This window comes from Poecilia latipinna, unplaced genomic scaffold (genome assembly GCF_001443285.1).
Source record: "Poecilia latipinna isolate Pla-1442-1.1 unplaced genomic scaffold, P_latipinna-1.0 Scaffold467, whole genome shotgun sequence".
Lineage (NCBI taxonomy): Eukaryota > Metazoa > Chordata > Actinopteri > Cyprinodontiformes > Poeciliidae > Poecilia > Poecilia latipinna.
The window spans coordinates 288,029-304,944 of NW_015113083.1; the positions used below are offsets into that span (position 1 = coordinate 288,029).

A 16,916-nucleotide genomic window follows, 5' to 3' on the forward strand; every position below is an offset into this window, starting at 1 on the left:
TTGCTCAGCGTGATTCACTCTTCAGGAGCAGGAATAAATGAATGAATGAATGAATGAATGAATGAATGAATGTCCAGTTCCCTTGCAGTGGCGCTCTAACCCATTTCCCTACTGCAACAGAAACAAAGACAGGGCCGGAGCCCATTACTATTCAATTAATAACTGAGTTTTTATTTACCAAATAAACACATTTTCTCTGACGTGTGATCAAAATTTTTTATCTATTTTACACTTTTTATCTTTGCTAATCAGATCCCTTAAAAGTCCTTCAGTTAATGTAAATTTCAGGATTTTATTCAATACCAACGCATAAATTAAGTATGTATAAGCATAAAACACATATATTAAGTGTTAGCATCCTGTGTTAGCATGGTGTACTATGATCTTGTGTTTGCATGTTACATTAGCATGTTACATTAGCATGCTGCGTTAGCATGCTGTGTTAGCATGCTGCGTTAGCATGTTACGTTAGCATGCTGCGTTAGCATGTTACGTTAGCATGCTGCATTAGCATGCTGCGTTAGCATGCTGCGTTAGCATGTTACGTTAGCATGCTGCGTTAGCATGCTGTAGTACCTGGAGAAGTGCTGCTGCAGTGTCACCATCTGCTGCTGAGCGCGCTCAGTCGGCTCCTCTCCTCTCAGCTCTCCAAAGCTTCACCAGCTGGGGTTTTATTCTGGATCCGACTCGACGGCGGCGCTGCAGGGCAAACAGCAAACAGTTTGTGTTCATCTTTCAAAACTAAATCCCAGGAAGGATTTCAAAGATTCTGCACATCTGTTCACTGATCTGGAGGGAAAGCAAAGTGAAGGCAACACATTGTTTATGCCCAAGAAGTTTTCCCTGTCATATTTAATTTAAGGTATCAAGTTCCAGTAAAAAAAGATCTCCTTTTAAAAGAAACAGGATAAGAGACAAATCGTTCTTTTCATTGCCTGCTGTGTGCTAAAGTTTAAGCTAACAGAATATTTCTGTGGTTTTCTTAAAATCATTTAGAGACATTTGAAAAATAGTCTGTTTTTATTCATTGTTTCTGGCTTCATGCTAAGATAAACTAAACTAAGCTACATTCAGTTCAGCTAAGCTAGGATAGGCTAAGCTAAGCCAAACCAAGCTAAAATAAGCGGCGCTAAAATAAAAGAAGATAAAATAAGTTACACCAAGCCAAGATAAGGTAAAGTACAATAAGGTAAAGCAAACTAAACCATGCTTAAATAAATTATGCCAAGCTAGGATAAGATAATACAGACTAACGACTAAATATAGACTAAAGAATAACAACTAGCCAAGTTCAACAAGAAACTAGCACAAGGTAAGATACAATAACAATGTGAATTTTTAATTTTCTTCCATCTGGCTCATAAAAAGTAAATGCTAGAAAATCGACTAACATAAAAAAATAGATTTTAACTTTAGAAATTTAAATGTTTGAATTTTCACAACTCAACTTGCTGGAGATAAAATTATATTTTCTGTCAAGCCGCGTTTTCTTTAGCACTGATTCATATTTAGTAACGAGCTGCCAACACAGTAAATGTAAAACTTGTTCTTTATCTGGTTGTCAACGCAACGTTTGAGTCAAAGGAAGGAAAACCTGAAGATCAGCGGCTCCTGCTTTCTCCTTATGATGAATATTAACCAGACTGAAGACAAATCAAGAACTTTCTTATAGAGTCTGTGTCAGTGAAAGTCAGTCAGAGTAATTATGCTTCACATGATTTAAAAAAAAATAATAATCCCCTTCTCACCCTCCGCGGGTGGTCTCTCTCTCTCTCTCTCTCTCTCTCTCTCTCTCTCTCTCTCTACCAGAGGCCTGGGACCTTGAGGTTCTCCTCCAGTATCTTGGCTGTGCCTAGTACTGCACACACACACACACACACACACACATATATATATATATATATATATATATATTACATGCACATGTTTTATTCAATCGGATTTATATGTTTGAATCAGTCAGATCTCCGACGGAAGCCAAAGTTTCTCCTGTAGATCAGTACCGCCCCCTGCTGGCTGCTGGCTGCCAACACGGAGGATCAGTTCAGCGTTTTCATTTTACAGGATTTAATTTAAGGGTTCATTTTCGCTATAATCAACCCTCGTTATTTAGTTTTAAAACTTCTTCCCTCCTTTAATAAATCCTTATGATATCTGAACAAAGTCAGAGGATTTTGACTCTGAAAGGTGAAAATGCAGCTCTGGTGAAGTTATGTTATTTTTTTTACTACACATATAAAATATGTTAAAGATTTTATGATTCACAATGTGTTTATCTTTGTTAATTTAATCAGAAAAGTGAATTAGAAAAATCCCTCAGAATAAATTAAATGCTTCTGCCAGCAGAGGGCGCTCTTCTCATTTTCAGATTCACATCAAACCTGTTTAACTCTTGTTGCTTTATTGTTTTATAGAAAACAGATTTTTAACTTTCAACACAAAGAATGAAGAAAAAGAGAACTGTGCAAAATAAGTAAACTACTATAAAAAGTTTAAAAAGTTACCTTTATATTTTAAAATACATTTAATAAATATTTTCTGCTGTCTGTTCCCGTTCTGACCCTTTGACCCTGAGCCTCACAAACAACCAAGTTATTAAAATAATTAACTTTTCTTCAAAAATAAATAGATAAAAACTTGTCGACTCTAATATTTTTATCGGCATTTTTTCAAAGGTTTAAAAAGTATTTTTTATTTTTTTATTGTATTGAGATTATTTGTATTTTGTTTAAATAATCTTAAATTGGATGTCACAATTCAATTGATTAATAATAATGTGTTCATACTTTTCACTTTAATTTATCTAATTAAATATAAAATATTAAAAAATATTATCTAATTAAATTATTACTGCGTGTTTTAGGTGAGCCTTTATTCCAGAACAGCTGATTCAAATGACTGCAGGACCATCAGGAGCTGCAGATCCTGTTAATCACCCAGAGACACAATCCAGGTGGCAGAAGGGAAACACCTGAAACATGGAGGACAGGAGGGCGGTGAGTATTTAGTGTTAAATATTTGAAAGATATTGCAATAAAAAAAAAACTTAAGCTTATATAGCGCTTTAAATATATTTCACACTTTTTTGATACATTTGTTTTTTATTCTTCACAAAAAAAATGTTATATCTTTTAATTCTATTTTCTAAGTGACTGTAATGCTCTCAGAGTGGTGCTGATCTATAAATGCTCTTATTGTGAAAAGACATAATAGAAGAACCAGTTTGTTTAACAAAAACAAAGCTTCATGATGAGCACAGTGAGCTACAGTAGATGATTATTATGGGATGTTTGGACTGAATGATTCTTTTCTAGCGTTGATAAATGCGACGGACGCAGCGACACGCAGCTCTATAGAGCCGCAGAAACCAATGAAACTTTAACAGATCAGATATTAAAGATACTGAACCGCAGAACCTGAGCATAATTATTAATTAATCCTCATGTTACTGAACAGAAACACTTTTAGTTTCAGAGATCAGAAAGATGCAGAAAAATAAGATCATTTAACAGATCAAAGTGAAACCTGATCATGTGACAGACTTCTCCATGAAATCACAGATTAGACCGAAAAATGACATTTCAGTACAAATCTGATGATTCAGTCTCACTTTCAAGCTTCCAGTTGAAACAACAGCTGGATGTGAACGACCAGCAGATCCGGTCAGCAGACGCTCGCTGGCCTAGTCCAAGCACAGCCAAATACATGGGAAAACTAACATATGTATTAGTTTTGTTCTTTAATCCACACAAAAACAGTTTAATGTCACTAAAAATTATTTTAAAAACCTCAGATCAAATTGGAGATTTTAGAAAGCTATTTGTTTGTTTATGGAAAACAGAGATTACAAACAACGCACCAATATTTTTCCCTTGACATGATTTCTAATTGATATCGTCTCATTTTAATAACTTTATACTTTAATATGTTGTTAAAAGCAGCTCAGCCCACAGATGAACCTCCTGGCGCCAAGTTTGATACAAAGTTCCTAGAAGTCCGATGCAGAACTGACCAGCGCCATCTTGGTAGGCAAACCAAAGCGCAGAGGAACAAATATACGAACGCTCTTCACCAATGTGAAAGAGAAATATCTGTCAACAAAATGGCTGCTGTCAGGATCAACCCGCACGAGGCGGAGAGTTAGCTAAGCTAGTTCTGCAGTAAATACTACAGTAAATGTCACTGATAATTAATTAACAGAGGCTAGAGTACTGCAGTACTGATTGTTCATAAGTTAAACAGGAACAAAGCAAGAGCTAGGTGTAAGCTGGTTTATTGTTGTCATAGTAACTGCCAACCAAGATGGCTGCCAGTCACAGTTTATGGAAGTGTGACGTCACATGAGAACTACTTAACAGGAAGTGGTGGTTTGAAGCAATTTGATTGGCTGACAGGTCATAGTTCTGCCCCCATACAACACTAAGATAATAGTAAAATTAATAATAATAATAATCCCGTGAGTACATTGTTATTTTTTAAACAATGTGGTGGAGGTGTTGGTTAAAACGCTGCCTGTTTGTGAGGATCCTGTAAACCACCGTTTGCTCTCAGCTGCTTCACATTTCATCTGTTTCCAGTCAAAGTAGCAGGACACCGAGGAAAACATGCAGCGTTTTTACTTAGAGGAACTGCAGTGTAAATAGAGTAATTAGAGTCTTCCTTTGGATGGATGGGAGCAAAGCGGCGGGTAATTAGCGGTAATCATGTTGGAGTTAGAGAGCAGAACCGCAGAGGCCGGTCCCTCTGGGTGTTTAACCCAAACATATCTCCGCCTCAGATCGCATCCTGCTGATGGCACAGCTAGCTGTTAGCCGCCGCTATCAAGTAGCAGCGGCTAACTGCTAGCTGCAGCTAGCTCAGTGTTTCTCCACCCTGGTCCTCAGGCCTCCTGTCCTCCATGTTTCAGGTGTTTCCCTTCTGCCACCTGGATTGTGTCTCTGGGTGATTAACAGGATCTGCAGCTCCTGATGGTCCTGCAGTCATTTGGATCAGCTGTTCTGGAACAGAGGCTCATCTGGAACATGCAGAGCAGGGGGGCTGAGGACCAGGGGGAGAAACACTGAGCTAGCTTCAGTCCAGGCTGGTTCACACTTCTCCATGAACCAAATGGTCACTGATGATCTTTAGATGTTTGAGTTTATTTACTTTAATTCAGATCTAAACTTTTACATGTCGGCTCAGATATATTCATACACTGTCAGGTTAACCCTTGTATGTGGAAATGGGGTCCAACCGACCTCACACAGTCCTCACACACACAAGGGTTAAAGTGGCTCGGCTTTAACCCTTGTGTGTTCAATTCCAAACAGTTGAAATGAACTGTGTGGAAATGAACCCAAACAGTTCATTTCAACTGTTTGGGTTTGATGCACAGGTTCAGATTTTAATCATGGGTCATAACTTTCTCAGTGTCTCCACCATCAACCAGGCCTCAGTGATCTGACCCAAAATGGCTCCTTCGGATGAATCAATGCAGGTTCAGAACCACCACGACCCAAAGAACTACTGTAAAGGTTACACACTTACTTTGGTTGTTATAAGAGAAGAAAATAGAAGTGAATTTTTAACAAAAATAAAGCCAATGTTTTTCTAATAACTGGTTAAATAACCTGAATTATTACTGTTTTGGCCGTCCTCTGCAGACTGCAGGAAGATTTTAGCTTCTCTCTTCCTTCAAAGGATGGCACATTTTATAAACTAATAAATTAAGTATTAAATTAAGAATCAAATGAACTGAGACAAACATTAAAAGCTCGTCTGATGCTTCCGGGAAGATTTTAATTTGTGGCGTAAACATGGAGATTTTATGCACCCATCTCCTCTTTCATTCTATAAATAATCCTCAGCCGAGATATTTCTGGCTCAGAGCTGCTTTTTATGCATGGTTGATGCTGCAGAGGGTCCAGCAGTGACGATCCCACCAATCAGGCAGCGCAGAGCTTTGATGCAGAGCTATTTATTCCAGACTCTGTTTTGTGTTTCAGTGGATGATTCTGCTCCAGCGGATCACGATTTCCTTCATGAATGAAATGAAACTCGGCTCATCTCATCTGCATGCAGGCTAACCCGTCTCCATGAACACAAAATCAGTTTTCACTAAAACCCTAAAAAAAGCCCATATCATCATCCCTCCACCGCCGTGCCTCAGCTTTCCTTCATCCAGAAGCAGCTCGGCTAACTTCAGTCTGGCAGCCATCGTGTTTCTAGGGAGAAGAGGCTTTTCTCCTTCAACGTGTCCAAACAGCCTTAGTGGTTCAGCGTCGTGACCTTTAACCTTTAACTGACTCAGCAGTTTACCTGAGTGGCTCAATAAGGAAAACGGAACCAGCACAGATGGACCTGAAGAGAAACAACCGACGGAAGATTATAAATAAAATATGGATATAAATCAAAACAACAAGAGCAGGAACAAAATGGGTACGGAGCAACATCCCTGACAAAAATCAGAGATCAGCATTACGTCGACCCGGTTTGACCACTTCTTCCAGTGTGAACCACATAAAGGCTGTGTGTATTTTATTAGTGGTATCAGAATAAAGGGGTCTGAATGAACATGAAACACGAATCTGTATTTACTCTCCAGTTTGTGTTGGTCTGCCTCTTAAAATCCCAGTAAAACTCTTTAAGGTTTGAAACGACTTTGAGTTTCATTAAAACGCAGTGGGCGGAGCTTCTGCTCCTTAAAACAGGAAGGAAACATTTAATTTACTCTTAAATAGTTTCTAAACTTACATTTGAAGGGAAGAAAAACAGACCAGGTTTAATGCTCATTGTGTCACAAAGAAAGAAGCTGAGTGTGATAAAGTAAGTACACCCTGGCTGCTTCTGATGGGATTTAAGAAGGAAAGAAGCAACATGCTCTGCTAATCAAAAGCACTTGAAGTGGGAGGATTTAAATCCTCCATTTATTATCTATTTAAAGATGAACTTTGATGCTTTGTTCTGAAAAACAGATTTTCGCAGTTGGAGGATTTCTGTTTAGTCTTTGGCTAAAGACCAGGAGCCATTTCTGCTGCTAGCGCCAGGCTAGTACATTTGTTTTGGTTGTATTTACCCAGAATGCAGCGCTGTAGTCCACTTCCTGCTTTTGGAGTGGTCTCCAAAAGCAGGAGACCCTAACCCATATACATTTAAACTGAACACAGATCAAGATTTGGAGGACCAGAGGTCCAGAGGTCAGAGGTCGATTAGCGTTCACACCTCCAAAAAAACGAGCTGGACTTTATAGGCAAATGGACCGGAGTCGGGTTAAAGCGGACTGAACAGGTCTGGTGGTGATGGAAGAAACCGCAGGACTGACGACGATATCTGGATCGATGGAGGTCAAGTTAAAACCTGAGGAGGTTTATTTTACCGCCATCCACACTAAACAGTTCTGCCATCTTAGTCTCAGCAGCTTTGACTTCCGCTAACCTGCTAATGCAAAGCAAAGACATTTTTATTTAGCATTTTTGTGAACTTTGAAGACATTAATGTTGACGTTTAGGTTATCGACTTAAGAATTCATCAAGCAGTTAGATGTTTATATTCAGGCTCTTATTTTGAAGTCTGCTCAGGCAGCAGTTCCTTCTTTTCCTGATATTCAACATCAATATCAGCAGTTCATAAATACGAAAAATACTAAAAATTCAGAACCTGACCCATCAGTCATTCACCCGCTCTGGTTCTGACCCGGTTTGCACATCTACCTTCCTCCAGAGCATCTCTGCTTTATAGAGCGTTATTAATAGAAGCAGCGACGCTTGGAAGGTTTTAGAGTTTTATTCATAAATAAATCAGAATCTGATCGTGATGACATGATAAATTCAGGAAGGAAACAGTCAAACAAACACGAACGGGTTCAGATGATCCCCCTGGAGGAACGTTCAGCAGGATGAACCTGAACACTGACCCGATCTGAACCAACCCGACCCGGCCGAACCTTTGGACCCATCCCGGCTGTTCCTCTCAAAAACGCTTCAGGAACCTTTAATTATTCACCAGCTGCTCCATCCGGGCCATCTTAACCTACTTTCGGGTTCGGAGGAGGAAGCCCGGTTACTTGTTGCTGCCGATGGTTCCCTGCATGCAGGATGCTGCGTGATGCTGCTGCATTTAGATGCATCTGGATGCAGCGCTGCAGGAGGCTAACATGGCAGAGAAAGGCCCATCTGGGCATCCTTACCTGCGCGTTTCCACGGAGACGGCTGGAGCGGAGTCAGCAGCCTGGGAGGTTTCTGGAGACATCCCGCATCATCCGGCTGCAGCTGTTCAGGGATCAGAACCGAACCTGAACTGATCGGGTCGGACGGCAGGATGTGCTGGCTCCTCAGCAGCAGCAGCAGCAGCAGCAGCAGCGGCTCCCTCCCTCCTTCCCTCCTCTCCACCTCTACGCCTCTCCCGCAGCCTCCTCCCGCCGCGCCGCCATGCTTCCAGTCCGCTGCGCCTCGCTGCGCCCTGCCTGCCCGGAGAGGCTGAGCATGTGTCCGGGTGGGGGAGGGCTGGCCGGCGGCGCGCTGCGCTGCGATAGGTCAGCCTGACACCAACATCTGATCCTTCACTGCCTCAACCGCATCAGCTGATATTTCAGTAAATTAACTAAAAAAAGAGAAATTTGTTATTAAGAATCCAGCATGTTGTCACTGAGCGGCGCTCATTCTGCAGCACCGAACCGGGCCGGTTCTGGTTCACTGCAGGGAGAAGAGCTGCACAGAGGAAGTGGGAGTGATTGTAGGAAAACAGACAAGGGGGGGAGGGGGTATTTATAGAAGCTGCTGTTTTTACGGGAATAAAGCCTGAATGCTGCAGTTTGATCAAAACATGATTCATAATTTAATTCAATTATCAGACGGAAGTAACATCCAGGCGATTTACAAAACGAAATGAAATAACAGACATCGGAGCCTCATGGAAACTGGGACATTTCGTCAAACTAACGTTACTTTACATGTTGGTCACGTGACTTCCATGTAAACATCGTGATGCGTGTTGATGCGTGGAAGCCTCGGGGCGCGTGCGGTGACCTAGATTAGGCCTTGATGCTCTGCAGCCCACACACACACACACACACACACAAAGAGCGTCCAACCGGCCCGGAACAGAGCAGGTTAATCCCGCCGCCGCCTCAGATTGCGGGACCGGATCAGCAGATTAGCAACAGCTGCAGTTTAAAATGTCTCCCAAAAAAAAAAAAAAAAATCTCTGTATGCCAAAAACTGGATTCATCCCATAACGAGGTTACATAATCGTAGGAAAACATCTGGACCGAAACGCGACCAAACGATAAACACATTCAGCCTCTGATTAATCCTGCAGGTTTTATTTTAATATTCTGATTTAATGCTGATTTTATCTGAATCTCAACCTGATTTTAATTTTAATCTGTTTTAGCTAAAATGTGGCCATGTTCGATCTTGATTTTATTATATATATAAACAAATATTTGTGGTGAAAATATCTCATTACTGTATTCAAAACAATCTGCAGCTTCTTTATTCCAAGTTATTTTAAACAGAAGTTTGAATGGGCTGCTGATAATGCCACTGCCACTGTTAATTTGGGTAAAATGCTGAACTTTTAGCATATGAACAGATTTTGCTCATTTTTATTCATTTCTATCTTATTTTTGTTGACTGGTACCAGGACTGAGTTACCAGAAACATCAGCCTGGAAGAACCTAAAACCAGCAGAACCAACAGCAGAACCTTCATCCAAACACCAGTAGAGCTACAACACAATCCAGGTTCTGGAGTGGCCTAGTCAAAGTCCATCCACCTTCATGATGTAGCCTCAGCTGGTTAGTGACTCTGCTGGAGTTCCTGTGAGGTTCTGACTGAGTTCTGCTAAAAATAGCAGCACCGCTCACAGATGGCGGCTCTCTCACAGAGACAAGAAAAATCCCACCAGGAAACATCATTAGCTCCAAAACAGGAAATGAAGTGTCAAGAGGGAAAAATCCACTCTGAAAATACTGAAATAACTCAAAGTTTAGCTGCTAAAGAAGACAGAAAACACCCAGCAGCTTGACAAGAAAAAAACACAAAACAGATTTACTTTAAAAGATTCAGATCATTTAGTTCTTTACTAAGTTACTCAACAATGACAAGATTGAACCTAAATAATAAAAAACAGATTTACTAAATTAAATGTTTACAACTATTCACCTTCCTGTCCAAAGAAGGCTGAATTTATGAAACATTAAAGCCCGACTGGAGCTCAGAGCAGAAACATGAGGGCGGCCATCTTTAGATTTCTGGAAGAAGAAGAAGACACGTGACCCAGCCATGAAACGCTTAAATCATTCTGTTTACTTAGATCAGGGGCACATCTCCGTCCAGGTGATGGCGGTAATGCACAACGTTTGTAAACTGCCAGAAAACGCCATAGAAGAAGAAGTAGTAGCTTATTTGATCTAAACGTTTTTAACGTGTTTTTTCTCTCTGTTGGAAAGAGCAATTAAATATACTTCAGTTTGGCTTTCACAAGTCAACAAGTGAAAATTACTTTAATACAAATAACTGGAACATTTCTGAGGAAATTTAAAGAGGCTTGTGTGTGATTCAAAGCTAAAAGAGCCTAAACAGTTTGTGTCTGATTGCTGCATGTCATTAGCCAACATGCTGTCAGTAACATGCTAACCTCCAGTAACGAACTTCATTCTGTACAAAAACATTACTAAGGTTAGCTGGTCAGTAGCATGTTGAGAAAAATGGACTTTGCTTCACATTGCACAGCTCTCCACGATATATCGGCATTAATCGGCCGATAAGTAAAACTTATCATATTGGTCAATCTCTAGCAGCGTCACCGCACCAGAGGCAACAGTGTGAATGTTGAAATCAGCAGCGGAGCTTAATGTAAACTGAACGATGCTGCTTTTTACGTTATGAACCTGAACTGATCAAGACGTCAGCTAGCAGTAGCTCAGTTTCACTACACTGTTGCATTTAAATCGCACACATTGCCTAAAGAGATGCAATGTGTGTGTGTGTGTGTGTGTGTGTTAGCATACCTCACCTTTTAAAAACCACTTTCCCAACAAATACTGCCATGGAGAACCGGCTGCTCCTCACTGCCACATGTCAGACAGGAAACTCTCTCGAGACCAAACGTGAGGTCAGAGTAAATAAATATGGCCGACTGAGAAGAAGAAATGGCGATCTTTCATGGACTATAACAGAGAAAAATGATCCAAAAACAATCCCATAATAGACAATACTGTTTGCGTTGTCCACAGGACTTTCTGTTGCGCCATGACGGTTGTTTCGTCTCCTTGTTTTCGTCATGTCGCGTTCTGATTGGATACACGTCACAGTCAACAACCCACAGGCGGCCATTTTCTTAAAAACCTGTTTTCTCCTGCATGAAAAGGGTTGATCATTTTTCCATGAAATGCTGGAAACAAAATCAAACAAAAACTTAAGAATCTTGTCGAGTGTTTATATTTCAAATAAGAACCACATAAAGTCCATTTTCTGTCCCCCAGAAGACTCTGAAACATTTCTCTTTTCTACTCTGGTATGGCCGCTATCTTTGTTCTTGTAACTAATTTTAATCTAATAAACCTTTAAACAGTGTTGAGAATGAAAATCCTAATCGATTAATCAAAATTTGTACTGACACATGAAGCATAAAATCAGCCAACAAAATCGTTCAGACTTTACGTATTTTATTCAGTTTCAGGGCTGAAAGGAGACGCTTTTTCCATTACATTCGAGAAGAGTTTCTAAAAGTCTGTGCAGCATCTGAGGAGGAGGAGGAGGGCAGCTGATATGGACTGAAGACGCTCCCTGAAATCACACCATGTCTCTGTGGCCTGATAAGTTTCTGTTTTCTGAGAAATGGGCCTTAGCGTCTAGCAGAATCAAAAATCTAACTCTTTACAATGGGCCCCTTGTCTACCAACATGTAACTCTTTCTCGACCTGGTAAAGCGTCTCAACAACAGGCAGCATTAAAAGCTCCTGCTCTTCCTGAAGCTCCGCCTCCAGGAAATCATCCAGACATGACTCCTATATTAACCCTTTAACAACGTTTTTACCAGCGTTGCTCTGAGCAGCAGCTCCTATAATGATCTCAGCAGGTGTTTGCTAATTCCTGCTGGCTAGTCTGAAGGAGCTGAGTGGGTGGTCGGAAGCTTGGAAACTGCAGCTGAGAGGAGGATCTGCGGCTCGTGGGCGGAGCTTGGTCCACCCAGGCATTTTGCTCAGCTGAATGGTTGCCATGGAGATGAAAGGATTTCTCATACATGAAAGACTCAAAGCAACGCTCCAGGTTTGATTTCGATGAGGGAATGACATGATGTAATAAAGTTGACTTTACATGATACTGCCCCTTACAGTGACAGTGGTAAGTCGGAGAATCGTTTGTGTCTGTAGTTCAGTCATTTTCTCTTGGTCGGTTTTCACATGTGGATCCTTCGCTGCTCCCTCCAGAACTCCCCGATCCCCTCAGACAAAGCCAGCTCAGCCAAGCCCCTGCACTCCTGGGGGGTAAACCCCACCAGGGCGGTGCCCTTCACCCCGACCCCCTGCTGCCCCGCCAGCTCCGCCACCCGGGCCATGATGAGGGCGGCCGGGGCGTGGCAATATGGCCGCCCGTCAACGACAAAGCGCGGCCACGGCGGATCGGTCGGGCCGCCAGGCGCGGCTCCTGCCACGCTCTCCACGTTGCAGGCGATTTCCACGGCGCCCTCATGTGGCAGAGCCAGCACCTGGACCCCAGGAAGCCCACCGGGCACCGACTCCCTGAGGGCGGCGGCGATGCTGCGGCCGACGGCGACGTCCAGCGTATCGATGGAAACGTTACAGTTCATGACGTAGGGACTGGCTCCGACTCCTGCAAGGATCAGAACCAGATCAGGATCAGATCAGGACCAGTTCAGAACCAGATCAGAACCAGATCAGAACCAGTTCAGAATCAGATCAGAACCAGATCATCCTTAAAAACAGTTCTAGAATCAGTTCAGGCAGGATTAAATGAACTGGTTCATGCTCATAGTTCACCAGATAAACATCCTGATTCAGTTTCAACTGTTTCTGAATTTCATTTGTTTTATTCTCTCCTGCTCTTTATTCATATAAACTGTATTAAGAACAGCTGCTCTCTTTCATCATTTAATGGTTTGACCCACAGAACAGAAAAACTACATTTTAACCAAACAGCCTCATTGACCATTTTGTTGCCATGACGACAGAGCAGATGGGAGTTTTTTATGTTTGCCCATAAACCTACCATTATATAGTAACAAAAACAAAAGTTAAAGAGAAAAACATCCATAAACTGAAAGCTAAGGTTGAGTTTGGTGAAACTCTCATCGATCATTTTCTGATGATTAAACTCAAAATAAATTCAGACTTTCCTCTATAATTAGCTGCTTCTGTTTTAGCTCATCAGCTGATTCAGTTACTGACCTGCAGGAAGGTCAAAGGTCAAAGAAGCAGCTTCTCTGGGAACACTTCCGCTAACACCGTTTTGCTAACTTTAAAAACGCTTAGACCACTTAGCTTCCGCTAAACTAATTTAAGATGTTAGAGTGGCATGTTAGTCATTATTTATGAACTAAAAATGAAACTAAAATGCAGAACCGCTTTGACTCCTCAGCCACGGTGAAATATAAACCAACACCTGGTTTCTGCTCAGCTGGACCCGTTCTGACCCGGTTGACCTGCAGTCACCTGTGAGTCCGTATCGTTCCCGCGGCGGCGGACCAACGTCGGCGGTGAGCGCCTGCAGGTCCGGACTCTTCCGGAACCAGCCCATCTCCTTCCTCCTTCGGGCCAGGCCGCGCTGCAGCGCCGCGTCCGCCCAGCCAAACAGGAAGACGCTGGCGCCGCGGACGGTCTCCGTGAGGCCGCGCGCCACCGCTGCACCACCCAAACAGGAAGCGGTGTTAGCGGAGCCGCGCCGCGCTAATTCTAACCTGTGAGCACACCCAGAGGCTGCAGTACCTGCTGCTGCGGCTCATTATCAGCGCTCTGTCAGCAGCGCCAGACTAATCAACACATGGGAGGCACAAACCCACCATGATGTAAAGTTACACTGCAAAAAATTAACAGCGATGTCTAGCTTTATTTAACATGACAGAGAAAAATGTAGGAAAAAAAGTCATATTTTCACCACGTTATTCATACATTTATAAATATCACAGTTCCAAACTAAATATTTACATATTTAGTTCTTAATATGAAAACAAAATATTTAGTTTAAAACTGTGAAATTTATAAATGTATGAATAACGTGGTGAAAATATGACTTTGTAAAATAAACACCTACATTTTTTTCTCCATGCCACACTACATAAACCTAAATATTGATGTTAATTTTTTACAGTGTAACAAACTGTCCGCCATGTTTCACTTCCTGTTTTACTTTGAAAGGTTCCCAGACTCACCCAGGGCCTGCTGGACGCAGTCCCGCTCCCCCACCGCCTCCCCCAGCGGGTAGATGGGGATCAGGTCCACCGACCCCATGCAGGGGTGCACGCCCGCGTGCCCGCGCATGTCGATGAGCGCGCACGCTTCCTGGCACGCAGACAGCACCGCGTCTCCTGGAGGAAACGGCGCGTTTAGAGCCAGGCTGGGAGATAAAGCAATCTGAAAATAATCACATCGTTCTCATGTTTCTGCGCTGAATCCGAGGAAAAGCTCATTAAGGCTGGAGAGCGGTTCCTGCTGCCGATCTCTATCTGGATCCCAGCGGAACCGGGCCGGAGCCGGGCCGGAACCGCCGTTACTCACTGATGGAGTCGACGGAGGCCACGATGGTGATGACGGAGCGGTTATAGTCATGGTCGTTGAAGATGTTCAGCACCGTGGTCTCCTTCCGCTGCATGCCTGACGAACAACGACAACGTTTAGAAACCGATACTCATCCCTAATGAATATCAAATAATGCAAACATCTCTGGGAATAACAATAATAAATTAGTGTTATTTTTTCACCAGGAGGTTTTGGCTGTCACTCTGCTAAAAAAAATACAATTAACCGACAGAATTTATCAGAAATTAATTTTAAATTAAAATAACAAAATTCACCATACAAATAGGAGATATAATTATAAAACACATGAAAACACCCGACACGTGAGAAAATACTTTAAAATACTAATAAATTAGCTTGCCATGTGTTTGTAGAAACATAGTTATTACTTCCGGTGCCTGCACCAATCAAAATGCTCCACTGCGGGCAGACAGCCAATCAGTGATGATCTCGTCATTGGAAATTGTCAGATAACAATTTGGAGTTTGTGGTTTTTAAGAATTTCTTTTTCATGACAATATATTAACAGATATGGAAGAGGATTAGGGCCACTGGAAAAAAAATAAAATAAAAAAAATCTGACTTTAATCTCAGAATTCTGAGAAAAAAGTCAGAACTGTTTTATTTTTTTCCCAGTGGCCCTAATCTTCCGTAGGTAGAGGAGAAGCTGGTTCAACGATTTAAAATGTTTTGTCAAACAATTTAAAAATCCATCAGTAACATCTGACGAGTTTTTATACAGATCTGATCTAATAACTGGACATGTCTGTCTAATCAGCAGCATTTCTCTGAATAAGATTATTTCTCCTTCCTGTTAAAGAAACAAGTACAAACACAAAAATAAAGACGTTATGGTAAACAGGCTAAGTTTAACTTATATTAGCTGAATTATATTCAGCTAATATAAGTTGTTTAATTTCAACAGTTAGTTAAACCAGCTCTAAGAGATGCATAATTCTTATTTATACTGAAACACTTTTTTTTTTTATTACACTTTACATGTTTGATTCATTGGGGCTTAAAGGGCATCAGATCTCCAGAGAATCTTGGACTATGTCCATATTAAGTGTTAATAAAGTTACTGATAAGTGAAAAATGTGACTGACTGACCCTCTGCATCGTACAAAGCAGCCTTGGCCACGTTCTCCACCAGGTCCTTCCTGCGACCCTCAGAGACGTTCAGAAGACAAGCAACCAGACGTGACCTCAGCATCCCAGAGGCCATGCTCCTGCAACAACACAAGCATCATCAAACAAATCCATGAGTCAAATGCTATGTCTGATGAACAATAACTTATTTTTATATAAAGCTTCTTTGCCTTGTATGTTTGGTCCTATCAATGATTTTAATTAACTTTTTAATGAAGATTCATCTTCTATTTATGTGAAGAAACTGGCTGCAAAACTACATAAGCAACAGTAAAACTAAAATCCATCCAACTAAAGAAAAACTCCCATAAAGCCAAAGCCTAAATACAATCCTGACTTTGGGGAGCAACACATGTGCAAGTTACCTTTCAGAGCAACTGGATCCCGTGCAGCTAGAGAGTATCTGCTCCAAACCTGCAGAACCTGCAGCTGGAAAACAGGTCCAAAGTCCAGCCTGGAGCAAACTGGACGCATTTATCTGTGCATGAGAGGAAAAAACATTTAATGCAGTCAGATTAACTCAGCTCCATGAGCAGAACTTTAACACATGACGACATGTTCAGCTGAAGTTCAAACAGCAAGATAGTTCACTGTTTACCCTTTCCTATTACGGTTTTAACAAGCGAAAGCTTCCAGTATCTCTGCTGCCATCTTCTGGGTGAATTTGGTTCATGCAGTTTCAATTTAAACTAGTCAGTTTGTTTAAGAGTTAAAATACTTGAAATACAGAACATTTACATCCAATTTGATCCAACTAGCTAAGTTAAATTTAACTAACTTAAGATAAGTTAAACTAATCTAATTTTGCTAAACTGAACTGAAATGAGCTAAGTCAATTTAAGATCATCTTATATTAGTAATTTTCAATTCAATTAAATTCAATTTAAAATACTTTATTAATACCAAAGGAAAATTAAATTTAAAAATTAATAATAAAAAAATACATTTTAACCTTTAAAAAAACAGAATTTCCACATAACTGGATCTTTTTGCCTGTCTGATTACATTATTTTAAATATTTAATCAGATG

General features: G+C 41.2%; 2 protein-coding genes and 1 long non-coding RNA gene across 10 annotated transcripts in view; 1 reads left to right on the top strand and 2 right to left on the bottom strand.

Moving 5' to 3' along the window:
* LOC106951672 (nck-associated protein 5) overlaps positions 1-8,698 on the bottom strand; it is a 45,623-nt gene extending 36,925 nt beyond the window's left edge. For 4 of the 6 annotated variants that reach the window (XM_015039323.1, XM_015039329.1, XM_015039327.1 and 1 more), the window contains exons 1-2: positions 8,165-8,698; positions 577-699 (exon numbers count right to left, since the gene is read on the bottom strand). In XM_015039323.1, the coding sequence (XP_014894809.1) occupies positions 577-605 (29 nt within the window). In that variant the 5' untranslated portion in view covers positions 606-699; positions 8,165-8,698. Of the gene's footprint in view, positions 1-576; positions 700-5,418; positions 5,522-8,164 lie in introns of all 6 variants that reach the window. The other 2 variants (XM_015039324.1, XM_015039326.1) reach the window with 2 other exon arrangements.
* LOC106951677 (uncharacterized) lies at positions 2,956-6,562 on the top strand. Its single transcript, XR_001425848.1, has 2 exons — positions 2,956-2,996; positions 5,985-6,562. It is a non-coding gene; the product is annotated as an uncharacterized LOC106951677 (long non-coding RNA).
* A 2,969-nt stretch (positions 8,699-11,667) lies between the features above and the next one.
* ftcdnl1 (formiminotransferase cyclodeaminase N-terminal like 1) lies at positions 11,668-16,810 on the bottom strand. Of its 3 annotated transcripts, none has more exons than XM_015039332.1 (6): positions 16,252-16,810; positions 15,848-15,963; positions 14,717-14,812; positions 14,371-14,526; positions 13,655-13,843; positions 11,668-12,815 (listed from the first exon to the last, which is right to left on the bottom strand). In XM_015039332.1, exons 2-6 carry the CDS (start codon positions 15,960-15,962, stop codon positions 12,382-12,384), a joined length of 990 nt encoding a protein of 329 aa, XP_014894818.1. In that variant the 5' UTR covers position 15,963; positions 16,252-16,810; the 3' UTR covers positions 11,668-12,381. The 3 variants fall into 3 exon arrangements, with proteins under 3 accessions (XP_014894818.1, XP_014894817.1, XP_014894819.1); XM_015039331.1 differs by having other exon boundaries at positions 15,848-15,966; XM_015039333.1 differs by lacking the exon at positions 16,252-16,810 and having other exon boundaries at positions 14,717-14,881; positions 15,848-15,928.
* Positions 16,811-16,916: the final 106 nt, after the last annotated feature.

Coding starts and splice junctions, on each gene's coding strand:
- ftcdnl1 (XM_015039332.1), bottom strand. CDS start 15,962: ATGGCCTCTGGGATGCTGAGGTCACGTCTGGTTGCTTGTCTTCTGAAC. Junction 14,813..15,847: donor TGCTTTGTACGATGCAGAGG/GTCAGTCAGTCA, acceptor GTTGTTCGTCAG/GCATGCAGCGGAAGGAGACC. Junction 12,816..13,654: donor GGAACGATACGGACTCACAG/GTGACTGCAGGT, acceptor TGATCCTTGCAG/GAGTCGGAGCCAGTCCCTAC.